The sequence below is a fragment of the Toxotes jaculatrix genome, chromosome 8 (genome assembly GCF_017976425.1).
Source record: "Toxotes jaculatrix isolate fToxJac2 chromosome 8, fToxJac2.pri, whole genome shotgun sequence".
NCBI lineage: Eukaryota > Metazoa > Chordata > Actinopteri > Toxotidae > Toxotes > Toxotes jaculatrix.
This window is the reverse complement of record NC_054401.1, coordinates 15,521,187-15,534,410: the sequence shown is the minus strand read 5'-3', so window position 1 is coordinate 15,534,410 and position 13,224 is coordinate 15,521,187. Positions and strand designations below refer to the sequence as shown.

The following is a 13,224-nucleotide window of genomic DNA, read 5'->3' as shown; positions in this document are numbered from 1 at the left end:
CTTCCTCAAATAGAGGCTGAACTTGCAAAACTGACACTCTTGTCTCACTTTTCAAAGAGATCACATTCATGCTTGTTCATTCAAAGTCTGATACCAGACCAAATATGAGACTTTTATTATGCAGCTACTAAAACTCTTGGATCAACTGGAGACGTGGGTGCTGCAAGTCATGAAAGACAAATGCTTAGCACATATCAAAAAAACGCTTACTCACACAGCCTTTTAAGAGATAGGCCAGTGGGTGTACACATGGATACATTTCAGTGCCGCTGGCTCATATGCTCTGCCAGGACAGTGCTAATGGCTGAGTCATGTTGGCCGAATGTTGACACAGACACTGAGATGATGAATAGGCACAGTGCAGAAATGGACAACCATCATGTGGTGGCGAGTTGAAAATCCCCAAACCACATTTGGCTCTTTAGAAATCTCTAGCAAACTTTCCTTCTGATGGCGACGGGGTTCCAGAAGCCAAACAGTGGCCCCCATGTATGGTGCTCAAAAGAGATCTGTGGCTAAAAGCGGCACCAGAGGTGGGGACAAACACTGATAAGGCAGATCATGAGTGCGTGACTCAGCCGAGACACCAAGCAGACGGGTATATGGCAGAGGCAGAGGTGTGAATTTGTGGTTCTGGGTGCGATGCTGAAAGTGGTGTAACGGGAAAGAGGGGGGAATGTGAATGATAACTGGAATCTAAAGTGGGTTCATGAGATTGTGAAGATAGTCTAACTAAATTGTGTGTGTGGAGGGGGGTAGGGGGAAGATGATCTGAAAGAGACAGGTGCTAAATCTCACTTGGCAATTTATAAAAGATACTAAAGAAAAAGGAGAAACCCACTGCCCCTTGAGTCTTTTATTAAAAACTGAAAAATATAAATAAAATGTCTTTAGACATATTTACAGTGAAGTTTTCAATTAATGTAAACCAATCCTTTCAATTAATATAAACCATTCTTTCTTAATTTATGACATTCGAAAGTCCACCTCTTTCGTCTGTCTCCCCCCCACACTGAATCACAGATGATCTCCCTGTTATAAAAGTAGTGGTGAACACCCAAACGTCACTCATCAACGAGGAAGTTGATGAGGGCGGTCCTGGGGGAGAGGATGGCTCTCTTGATGCTGCGCTCGCTGAGAAGCTTCTGTCCAAGCGGGCTCTCCATGATCAGCTGTTGCACCCGCTCCGTATCTTTAGACACCTGCAGAGGCACCGTCACTGTCCCACAGGCCTTGTTGTTTATCTGAGGGTGAGGATTAACAGGTAAAGAAAATATTGGAGAAGTTACTAAACTGCTGAGTCTCCATCTGACAAAGGGTTTGCCATGTCAAGCTGTAACCAAAGTCTTCCCTCTTGACAGAAAAGTCCCAAAATGAGAGACTCCACCCCTCCTTCCACATATAAACATAGTTAGTGGTAGGTATGGGAAGGGCACTCAGTGTTGTATGTTTAGAAGCAAGTGTATGTGTGCACACGGCGAATGTGATCACGTCTCTGGAAGTGGTTGAAAATTAATGGGGTGTGTGTGTGTGTGTGTGTGTGTGTCAGAGGCCGCTCAGCCTTGGCCTCCTTTCTGGGACAAACCCAAGTACATGATTAGAGGACAGAGGGAGTGAGGTTGCCTCCACAGGGCCGAGGACGCCCACAACAGAAAGCTCAGTCTGAAGTAAAACCAACACCATCATCATCATCATCATCGAGTACTGGGAGCTCAAATATATGCACTGTGTGTGTCTGTGTGTGTGTGTATGTATGTTTATGTATTAGGGGAGACGGTGTGTATCGGATTAATGACTTTAGTGTATGAGAAATGAACTAGAATGCAGAAATGAAAATGTGTAAAAGTGTCGTTTTTCCACTCGCAAATATGGGTTGGGAGAGAAATACACACACACAGAAAGACACACAACGCTCTCCAGGTTTTCTTTCATGCGTGTCTTGTCTTTTTTCGTCTCTCTGTCAGAGAACAGAGGGAGAATCCAACCGGTGAAAGACAGGTGCTGTTAGTCAGCTGATTGTGTTTGCTGTCATCACACATCACATGCGTCTGTGTGTGTGAGCACTTTCAAAGGCGTGCAGACAATCAGAGGGAATATCCTGCTGTGGTGGGAAGGTTCAGAAAATCAACATGAATCAGATCCAAGCATCACACATGCTCCCACTGGCACATGAAGGCACACACGTGCATCAGTCTTCACACTACCCTGAACACTGACTCGGTTAATAGATAAAAGCTCAAACTGCTTTAATCTGACTGTTTTCTCCCTAGCAGGTCGTATCCCCTGAAAGAACCTGCTAATCCCCTTAAACACACACCCATACACACACTCAGACAACACCCATACACACAATTTTCATTCCTGATGATGACATACGCTGCCAAACTGAGGGCTTTCACTATTTGTGTGACTGAGCTCACAGGCAGGGAAAAAAAGCACAAGAAATGAGAGTGAGAGAGTCAGCTCTGTTCCTGGCTTTTAATTATTGACCCACTTGTCTATTTTGCTTAAAGCCTACCACTTGACATGCAGACGCATAAACACACACACACACACACCTACACACACACACACACACACACAGGCTAATCATAGGCTCTCTTGAAAATTACAGACTATGAATGCAATCATGGACCTAAGACTTTGGGTTTAAGTGTAGAGAGTCTGAATGAAAATGCCAGCGGAAGCAAGAGCAATCGTGTATGTATATGGCTATTAATAAAGTTATGTTTAAATAATGAGCAAGAGGCTGTTGCTGAGTGAAAACCTTTTATCTTCAAGATTAAAAATTAAGAAAGAGCTTTTTATTTTTTAAGGTTTTTTTTTTTGTTTTTTTGATGAAACACCCACCTGTAACAGGACTTTGGATCTCCTTACAGACAGACCACAGGTGGTGAGGTTACAATCAGCACAGGAATCCTGCAGGGGTGCTGCCCCAGCTCCACACTATGCTCTGTATCACTTATGACTGTGTCTCCACCCAAGACTACAATCTCATAAATAAATATGCAGATGACACAACCATCCTTGGTCTCACCAAGGGTGGGGCCAAGGAAGGTTTGTTCACCATCAAAGGTGAACAAACCTGACAGTCACAAGTTTCTAGGCCTTCACATGACAGAAAACTAAAAACACTGTGGCCACAGTTGGAAAAAAAGCACAGCAACAGCTTTACTTCATCAGGCTGCTGAAGAAGGCCAGACTCATCCGTCAGCGCCTCACGCAGGCCTGCAGAGGACTCACTGAGAGAAGGCTCGCCAGCAGCATCACTGGTTTGGTGGGCTGGGAGAAAACCTCCTCAATGAGTCATCAAGACTGCAGAGAGACATCAGCTCTGACCTCCCCCTGATGAACACACTCTATACACAACTTATCGCATGAAAAGCGCAGAGCATCCTCAGTGACCGACATCACCCAGTTCATGCTCTGTTCAGGTGGAAGAACTCAGGATACAACCCGAGACACCAGAAGCCAGACGGCATCACTACTCACAGGGGATGCACCTTTTTTTTCCCAGCCACTTTCAGAATGATTACAAAAGACCTTAAAGCTGGAAGGAAATGCCACATCTCCCAACTCATTTACACTTAACACTTCACAAAAACTCACACACCTTACACACTGTTTTTTTTTTTTAAATTTAACTACCTCACCCCTCCCATTCTCTCCTGGATCACCTCTTTCTCTGACATACAGATTTTCCCTAGTCTTTTATTATTTCTGTGCAATAATCTTATTATTTCTTTATTATTAAACTCAATACGTATATATACTGTGTAGTTTTACAAAGTTGACTCTGAGAGACCTGCACAAGAATTTCAATGTACCTGTACAGCCCTGTACCAGTGTAAATGGCAAATAAATCTAATCTCAATCTGAAAAGACCAAATGCACCATGCCTGACTGAGTACACATGTGTGTTCATTCCTGAGGGAGACAGTGTGTGTGTGTATGTGTGTGTGTATGTGAGATCCTACCAGTACAGACAACTCCACAAAGTCAGGGACCTTCAGGTACTCAGGGTCCACAGTCGGCCAGGACTGTTGCAGGATGTCTCCTTCCTGCTGGAGGAGGGGACTGAGGGGATTTTTCACCTGGCAAAGACCTGGGAGAGACCCAGGAGGAAACACGGACGGGTATCATTGACAATATAATAGACTGACACACTAAGGAGATGGTCTCATGTGCTGGGGTGCAGAGAAAAAACCATGAAACCTTCTCAACCAAGGACTGGGAAAAAAAAAATATTGTTTGTAAATAGACCAGAACAAAGTAAATTCACTGTCTTTTAGTAAAACATTAAAATAGCTGGAGAGGGAATTTTCTGTTGCTTTTTACTCAGTTTGTTTTCCTTTATGATGAGAAAAAAATACCTCGAAGAAGGGTCATACAACAACCTAGCTATCCCACCACCCCCCAGAAATTGTACATCCCACTGGATGGACAAGGGAAGGATGTGAACTTCCTCTATCCTGCCCTGTGTGTGTAAAATTACAAACAGCAAGTGAGAGTCAGAAAAAGTACAGCATGACTGAGTGCAGCAGAGGTCACATGTCCCTCAGTAGTATGTCCTGTTTATAAGGCACTTTAAAACATAAGAGCACAACCAAAACGCACACAAGCCACTTTTCCTGACTCTGGTTATTAACTGGACAATGTGTTTTTCTGGAACCTCTTTTTTTTAAATCTCAGCTGTGTGCAGAAAACTTGTGTATGTGTGTCATCAACAATAAGGGGATGTCCTCCAGGCCACAGCCGGGGCAAGCTTCCATACGAGGCCTGAAAAGTGACGCTAGACCTTCCTTTCTATTGTTTGCTTTCTACACTAGGTCAAGGAGAGCTCTTAATACTGCTTTCAGTTTCGTTTGATGGACAGTGAGTGTACTTCAGATAAAATGCGCGGCAGAAATGTTTAGGAGGTAAAAAAAGAAAAAAAGTCTCAATGACAAAATTCCTTCACTGACTTAACTGTTGATTACATCACCGCTGGGCGTTGACTGGTATTAGATAAGCTGCAGTGTCAACATTACGGTTATCTGAGGCAACTTCCACTTACAGACGTTGAAAAATAATTTCCCCACAACCTTCTAAACTCAATAGATAAAATAAAAAAAGTATTTGAAATTACTCGTGGGGATTTAGCCTCCACTCTCCACAGTTAATGTTTCCTCCTGCCAGCTATTTTACCGGATTTTGAGCGGATACAATGGCTGTTTGTGCATGAGGGAATAAATGATTATTTGTGAATGGTTTGCATGTCTCCCACCTGCCCAAAGTTCGGAAGCCAGGTGAGGAGCCATGGGTGCTGTCATCATCACCAGCGTAGCCAGAGCCTCCTCAAATTCCACACTGTGCTGCACCACCCTGACTGTTGCACTCTGCACACATGGGGAAGGGGGGGGGGGGGTGATATTTGTTATTTCTAAAGTGTTTAGTGAAAATGGATAAAAGCGATTCTTAAGATCTAGGTACCAGAGAACACACTCACACTCAGTGTATTGGTAAGTCCCATCAGACGAGAAATGGCTGCGTTGAACAGGAAGTCCTCTGTGAAGTGAGATGTCACCTACAAAAAAAAAACAAAAAAAACAAAACAAAACATGTGACAGTCTGAGGCTTTTTCTTCTGCTCTGGTTACTAGACATACAGATTTTTCCCAACTGACTGTTTCATGGCATTATTTAGAGTTTGTCTCTGAAGAATTATTAGAAAATAATGACAGGGGCCTCCTCCCTGGTTAGCACCATGTGTACCAGCCGAAGGCACACACAGCAACGTCAGCATTCCCCTGCTTAGCCTTCTGGGAAGAAAAACCCATTTGGGAAGGGCCTTAGGGAGGAGGAGGTCAATCACTGAGGCTTTTCTGAGGGACGGATCAAAGGACAGCCTCGGCTTTGGGGGCTTATGGCAACCAGCCTGAGGTCCTTTAAAAGCACTAGCCCTGGGGGTGGAGAGAGAGAATCAAACCTGGCAGCCAAAGGAGACTATTTATAAAGTGTGAAAGGAGACGGAGTGGATTTAAAATCAATTTCCATCCCCTTCTTCTCTTACTCTTCACTCTGGGGGTTTCAGGTTGCAATGGATGCTCAGCTTTGGATGGACAGTCAGGAACTCAGCTGGGCTGCGTAATGATGACTGCCATATTACCTTGAAGCTAAGCAATCATACAGTTTCATGTAACTTGGTATCTTACTGTGTCTTCCAACTGCACAATCTAGTGCAGTGTTTAAAAGGATGAAGGAAATTAATTCTTCAATACTGCACATTACAAACAACAACCAACAAATAATTGGTACTACCAAGATGACAGATACAGTAGGGTATCTTATTCAGAGAGGATGAACACTTAATTGCTGTGAAAAGCTGAGATTTTGAAAATGGGCTCCATTAGTGACCCCTACTGGTCAGGACTGAAATATCTCCCTGTTAAATAATGTCACCCTGTGACATTTTCAACCATCAAAGCCTGTCAGAGGCTGTAGACTTGCTACCTCTTGAATAGCATAGTTCTTGTTCTCCCAGATCTTCTTAGTCTCTGCCAGCTCCTTCTTCTTCAGCAGGGAGGGGTTGGGGATGTCTCCGAGTTGCCGAGCCCCCCTCAGCTTGGTCACCAGCTGCCACAGCCGAGACTGCCATCGCAGAACCCCGGGAAGGGCGTCCGCTGAGGTGGTGACCACACAGAGAGACAGAATAAAAAGGATATTTTGGCACAATGTGGGAGAAACACCTTTTCAAAATTAAACTTCCTTCGTTTGACAATAACTGATTTTTTTTTTGTAGGAAGTCATTCATTCATTCATAATAAAAAGTGAGTCAGAGTAATTTTGCAGTAGTGTCTCAGCTCACTCTTGACATTCCAGAGGATGTCCTGTTCAGGCGGTGCCGCGTAAAGGATGTAGAGTCGAACTGTGTCCACACCGTACTGCTTCACCACCTCTTGGGGGTCCAGACCATTGTGTTTAGACTTGCTCATCTTCTCCCATGTCACCTCAATACGCCCACCGCCCAGCGCCACCGGTTCCTTATCTAGAAACAGGTTAGGAGCCGGAGATCAGAAAGAGCTTAGCTGGACAAAGTGGCCTACTCTTCCAGTCATCTCCAAGCTTTTTTTTAGTTCTCGTTAATTTCACTGTTTGGTTACTGTATTCCATTGTAACCCTATTTTAATTAATATCTGACATTTTTATTGCTTCTCATTAGCTCCTGTCTGATCACATTTAATAAAAGAAGAAGAAAGAAAAACATGTAAGGCCTAGTCAATCTGAGCCTGTAACGGAGATCAAGAGGCTTCCCTTTCTCTGTAAGCCACCAATATCTTGTGTTTATCCTGGTACCAAGAAAGAGAGAGAAGCTAGAAATCCTTGGGCATGAAGCCAATTTTCAAAGGATTTCTTGCGATTTGCCTTTTGTCAAGAGTAGCTGGTTTACGTGTCATTCGTTTGGGAAAAGCTATAAAGCACAAAACAGAGAGGGCTCACTATCAGCAGCACAAAGGATGAAGTGATATACTGGCTGCTCCACATGCTACCATAAATAAAGGAAAAATGTAGTCATGACTCTCTTTTTTCTTTTAGCTGTGTCTCATGATTTTTCTGCCTCCGTGGGCAGTTTTATCTAGCAGACCCACACAGAGGGAAGTCCTCTCCCTTGCAATCTGTTACAGATGTGTCACAGCTTGCAGACTCAAGTAGTGTGTACCTGTGAAGTCTATTTCCTCCCTCTTTAGGTACTGGCCGCTGTCAGCCAGCTTGAAAGTCTGGCCCTTGATCAGACCCTGGACCAGCAGCTTTCGGAAAGGCTCCCTAATAGGAGAAACAGGGTTTCTTTAACATACAAATACAAAATATCTATGTACAACAAGAGCCAATAAAATGGTGTACAGTGTGCTCTACCTGTGAGCCACAAGATCCTGGTCCTTGCAGAAGTGACAGAGGAAGCGAGCATAGTACAAGTGCATGACAGCGTGCTCCTTCCCTCCGATGTACACGTCCACGGGCAGCCAGTGATCTGCTAGGTGGCGCTCAAAAGGCCTGGAGGGGAAAAGCAGGTTTAGGGAGACTGCGAACTGTGAAGCTATCACTGAATTAATCACTGAATGTTATCAGCTGTGAAGAAATACAAAAGTGTGGGAGACCACAAGATTTTTAAACATCTTTAATGCTTAGCAAAGTGGTCGTTTCTGTAGTCTTGTTGTTTTTGCACTGTGTCATGTACTGTGACATATTTCTTTAGTTTACGTAAAAGGTTTTTTTTGTTGTTTTTTTGTTAGTTTTTTTTTTTTTTGTTTGCTTTGGCACCTCTCTCATGGTTCTCTCAGCTTTCACTGCTCAAGCCAACTATTCTTCTTTGATTTATTCCAAGAAAACTGCTGTTGCTGCTTCTGTAGCTATCAAATGACTTTGTTTTCTACAGGGTTTTTTTTTTCTTTCTTTCCAGGAAAGAGAAACACTTCAAGTTTAAAACAGCAAATAGATTTGTTGGCCTGGACACAGACTTGCTCTGTGGTATTAGATTTTAAGCCTTTTATTAATGTTAGTTCTTATATCATTTGTTCATTTCACTCATTTCACTCTTTTTTGTTTTTTGGTGATGCATTGTACTCCATTTCAATATCTGTAATATTTGTCTGACTTTATCTAATTGTGGTGCTGAAATGGTTACTATAGGTTTTCCAGTGTTAAGCTCATTGTTCTGAAAGGTGATGTATAAAGTTTAATTCTAAACATTAATATTATTAGATTAATCAGCAACTGCAGGCAGTAGAGCAAACTTTTGTTTATATAAAATTCCACATTATATTCTTTCATAATCATTTTGTCAGATGGCAGCGGCTATGTGCTTTGTTAGATATGCACACACACTTCCTCTAGGGGGCAGGCTGAATCTGACACACAAGCACCCAAGGACGAAGCTCACAGAAGCATCCTGAAGCCTCCCCTATCTGACTGGCTTCACGGGAAAAAAAAAAAAAAAAAAAACATACTACAGTACCATGTGTTTAAAGTTCAGCTCTGAAGACACTCCCTCTATCCTCGGCTTCTCATGTCAGCAGTTAAGCAAAGATTTCAACCCGGCAGCAGCATGTAGTTAGCCTGACTGGCACGATGGTCAGCAGAGGCAGGGATTCCACCTGCAGTAATGATGCTTTTTGGGACAGACTGCTATCTCTGCACGTCACCTTTCACACCAGCCATTACTCTCGTCCACACCTCTCTGCCTCTCGCACTCCCTCTCCGGCTGATGGCGTCTCCGGATAATTGAACCGGGTAAAAGAGTTATGAACTCACAAGGCTGAAAATAATTTTTGTTGGCATCAGGCCAGGGAACTCTAATACGTAAGCACAGACATACACACACTCTTCCTCATAGCCCATTTCCCATTTCCGTCCTCTTACTTGCTGCTTTCAGCATCTCTTGCCTCTTATTTTCATTGCTTCCCCTTGTGCACATAAGTCTCAGCAGGCCAACTGAAATGCACAAATAGTGTAATTGCTTTTTCTGTTGTGCCATAATCTGTGCCGCTAAGAAAAGTGATGGGGAGAGCAACCCCACCTCCCTTTTAAAGCAGCTTTACAGCTAGGTCAGGGCACTGGGAAATTAATCTCTTTTGTTAAGCTCAGGGTATCGCCACCATCCCAGCAGGTGACAGCCATGGCTCCATAATCTCTATTGGCAGGGAATGCAACTTTCAGGCGTGTGTGTGTGTGTGTGAGAGAGAGTGCACACAGGCAGTATATGCACGTTTGCAATGGGTAAGTGGATGAGAGTCAGCGATCTTACATTAAGCATAATTATGTTTTTGAATATAACTTTCCAGGAGCACACGTAGAACAAAGTGTGAGTGCGGAAGTACAGTGTGTGCGCGAGAGAGAGAATCAAGTTTGTATTTATATAACAAAGATTACATAAAGACAAATGTATTTTCTAGTCTCTTCTCCACCCACTGCTTTCCACAACTTTCTCATCTTTTCATTTTTATTTAAACAAAGGGTGAAAATGAGATCTGTTCAATTTGTGCTAAAATCTGTCACAGTGTGAGAAAAAAAGACATGTCAGAGGAAAAGTAAAAACATAAGCTTGCATTTGGTGGCTTCACTGAGTCAAAAAAAACAAACAAACAAAAACCAGCAAAGTGAAGAGGAGGTTGTTCATACCTGTGTGGGTTATGAGGGTCTGTGTATCTAAAGTAATACCAGGCAGAGTCCAAATGTGTCCATGGTGTCAGTCTCCCTCCTCGCTGGGCCCTTACATCTGACATGAGAGAGAGACAGCGAGACAAAGAGAGTTGGCAGAGGCAGCACAAAAATCAATATTAGACTGACAAATTAGAAAGAGAACAAATGAACGATCCCTGTTTGTATGCTTAGCAAAATGGCACATTATGTGATTTATGTGTGTGTGTTTGTATGTGTGTGTGTGAGTGTAAATCTGGCTCCATCTGGCTGTGGGGGTCATGTCCCTGTAGAGAAGCATAGCTGAATCCAGACTGGCACCAGAGCTCTGTTCCTGTGCCCTGACTAACAGGCTGTGCTAACAGGGAACGAACTGGCAGGCCGAACACATGATCGTGTGTTTGTGTTGGAAATGCCACCTCGTGCCCCTTTTCTATCCAAGCCAAACAGCACTCGGGTACGTGATGCAAATCTGCCAACATCACTTTCACAGTGCAGGAGAGGACGTCCGCAAAGACATGGGGAAAAGAGAGCTTTTGGAAAGTGTTTTTTTGGGTTTTCTTTTTTTTTTTTTTTGTTTCTGATGTAAAGCACTTGATGGAACAGTGAAAGCGTCTGCCTTTTACTTTATAATGAGTCTCAATAGAGTTAAAATCAGTGTCCCAGAAAGATAAACACAGAGGCAGCTCTGAGCTTTGCTACAGTATGTGCAACAGAGCAGGTATCGTTCCCTGGACCTTATGGGATGTCTCTATTTTGTCTTTCTGTCTGTCTCTCTGTCTAACATTTTCACTCACACAAACATTTGTATCACAGTCACACTCTCTAACACACATACACACATCAAGAGGCAAAACCCCTCGACCATCTAATATACCAGTCTATAATAAGGCTGTGATGATGAGGTAAGAGCTGAAGGTTGCCTAGCAACAAGGCTAAGGTGTAGCAAGGTTAATATTTGGAAGCCAGGTGTTATTTCATATGATGAAAACCCAGCAGTACAACGAAGCTCATGACATCACAAAAGAATCCCAAAATAGAAACGTCACAAAATATAGAAAGAAAATTAGAACAAAAAACCTCTGCTCGAGCAAGTTCAGACTTCTCACCTCATCCCTCACGCCAGTCTGGCCAATCAGGGTCCAGATTGTTGTAATTTGACAGACAGCTGGTGGTGGCTACAGTCAGACTTCTGAGGATCACATTAGACGACACACACAGGTGTGTCTGCGGACACGGCCCTTCTCTAAACCATGAAAAAAGCCTAACAACTAAACTAGGTAACTAAATCTGAAGCCACCTGTGCGCGTGAGTGTGTGTTTTTGAGTGTGTGTTCGCAGGATGAGCCAGAAAGAGCCAAAAGGCTCTCAAACAGATGAGGCAAGAGAGGCAGCTGCCCACTCCACGAAGGCTCTCTTCCCATGGAAAACAGCCCTCCATCTGCTGTGTGTATGCGTGCCTGCCTGCAAATCAGTATGTGTGTGTGTGTTCACCGTGCTAACTAGGAGGTCTCTCGCTTTACCTGCGAATCCATGGGACAACACACACTTGCATGCACACCTTCCTTGCCAGGCTAAGCTGAGGCAGGGTTCAGTTGGCAGGCCAATTTACAGTGCTGCGGAGGGTCAGAGACGAGATGAGCACACAGGAAATGACTCCCTCAAGGACAGATAAAACTCCATTTCTGTGGCCCATCTCTCATCACTCCGCACGTCCGTGTTCCACTCAAACTTTAATTGGACATGGTCGACGAGTGAAGAGAACAAATTTCCACAGACACTTAACAACAGAGGGGAGATGGGAAGAGGGGAGATAACGGCGTCTTTCTGATTATAGCCATCAATCACCGCTGATGGGGGGGAATTATAGTAGCTTTGTAGAAGTGAGTGAACACAATCTGATGACTTGTGCCATCTGCGACTGAGTGGGCCATTGTTTTAATCAACATGGTGCCATGACGGTGATTAGTCTTATTCAGAGAGGAATTCCCATGTCAGCGAGGGACCCTGGAGACGTCGGCTGAGTATGCACTCTGCATTCACAAACATTTTCACAAACACACTGACTGAGACGACCCACTGGTGGGAGGTGTGTGCGGTTGTACCTGTGCACACAAGGTAAACATGTGCGCACACATGTACAGCGTTTGTGTGTGTCTCTCGAGGCACAGCTGGCTTACGCAACCTCCATCATCGTCTCATGCTGCTCCTGTCACAGATGCCACTCATTACATAACCCCGTCAGAACAAAAGTATTAATCACACAATTCACAGGCCCCGCTCTCAGCGCTCTGTGTTCTTGTAAAGCTGTCAGTCCTCTCAGCCCGCCTGACAGCCAGCTCATTTATGTCAGTGCTGGTCTCCTGAGGAAATACAGGAAGTACGGAGGAGAGGCTGTCACTGGAGAAGGTTTACACATAATTCAATTCTCACTCTGCAAACTCCATAATGGACAGGATCATTTCCCCAATCGCTTATGTTGTGCCAAAAAGAAATAACACTTCCTCCACCCTTTCTGCATCCTATTCACAACATCTCATAGCTGAGTGGGTCTGCTGATGTGCTAATGTTGCAGCACTTCAGGAGGTGATGGTGGTGATGGTGACTCAGAAACTGGCTCAAGGACACTTCAGCGTGGTGGTTTGTTTTATGGTGTCTAAGATCCACAACTGAACAAAGGCTTCATCCATATCAGGAAGTGAAATTGCTAAGAGGTTCCCATTTTCACTTGGACAATACTTTTCAAATCTTAGGATCTTGTTTATTTGTGAAATGTAAATACTCAGAATTAAGTTATGTGTGTGTTAAGGCCATGAAAAAGTAAAACCAACAAAATTCAGAATGTGTTTTTTTTGTGTGTGTCCTATTAGTCTTCTCACAACCCTTCCAATTTATCTTGTGCTTCACTGAGAAAACAAATACGAATATTTGTCCCAAAATGTCGAACTCTTCCTTTAAATGCTAATCTTGAAGACTGTCCGTCTGGTGGATTTGGCAACACTTGCATAGACTCGTGGTTTCATTATTCATATCCCGGAGCGTTTCATTTAGAA

General features: G+C 43.7%; 1 protein-coding gene across 1 annotated transcript in view; it reads right to left on the bottom strand.

Moving 5' to 3' along the window:
- lars2 (leucyl-tRNA synthetase 2, mitochondrial) overlaps positions 1-13,224 on the bottom strand; it is a 30,774-nt gene continuing 17,550 nt past the window's right edge. The window contains 10 exon segments of the mRNA XM_041044383.1: positions 1-1,244; positions 3,978-4,105; positions 5,267-5,378; positions 5,489-5,566; positions 6,492-6,661; positions 6,847-7,026; positions 7,699-7,802; positions 7,893-8,030; positions 10,155-10,205; positions 10,207-10,251. Of these exon segments, the coding sequence (XP_040900317.1) occupies positions 1,065-1,244; positions 3,978-4,105; positions 5,267-5,378; positions 5,489-5,566; positions 6,492-6,661; positions 6,847-7,026; positions 7,699-7,802; positions 7,893-8,030; positions 10,155-10,205; positions 10,207-10,251 (1,186 nt within the window). The 3' untranslated portion in view covers positions 1-1,064.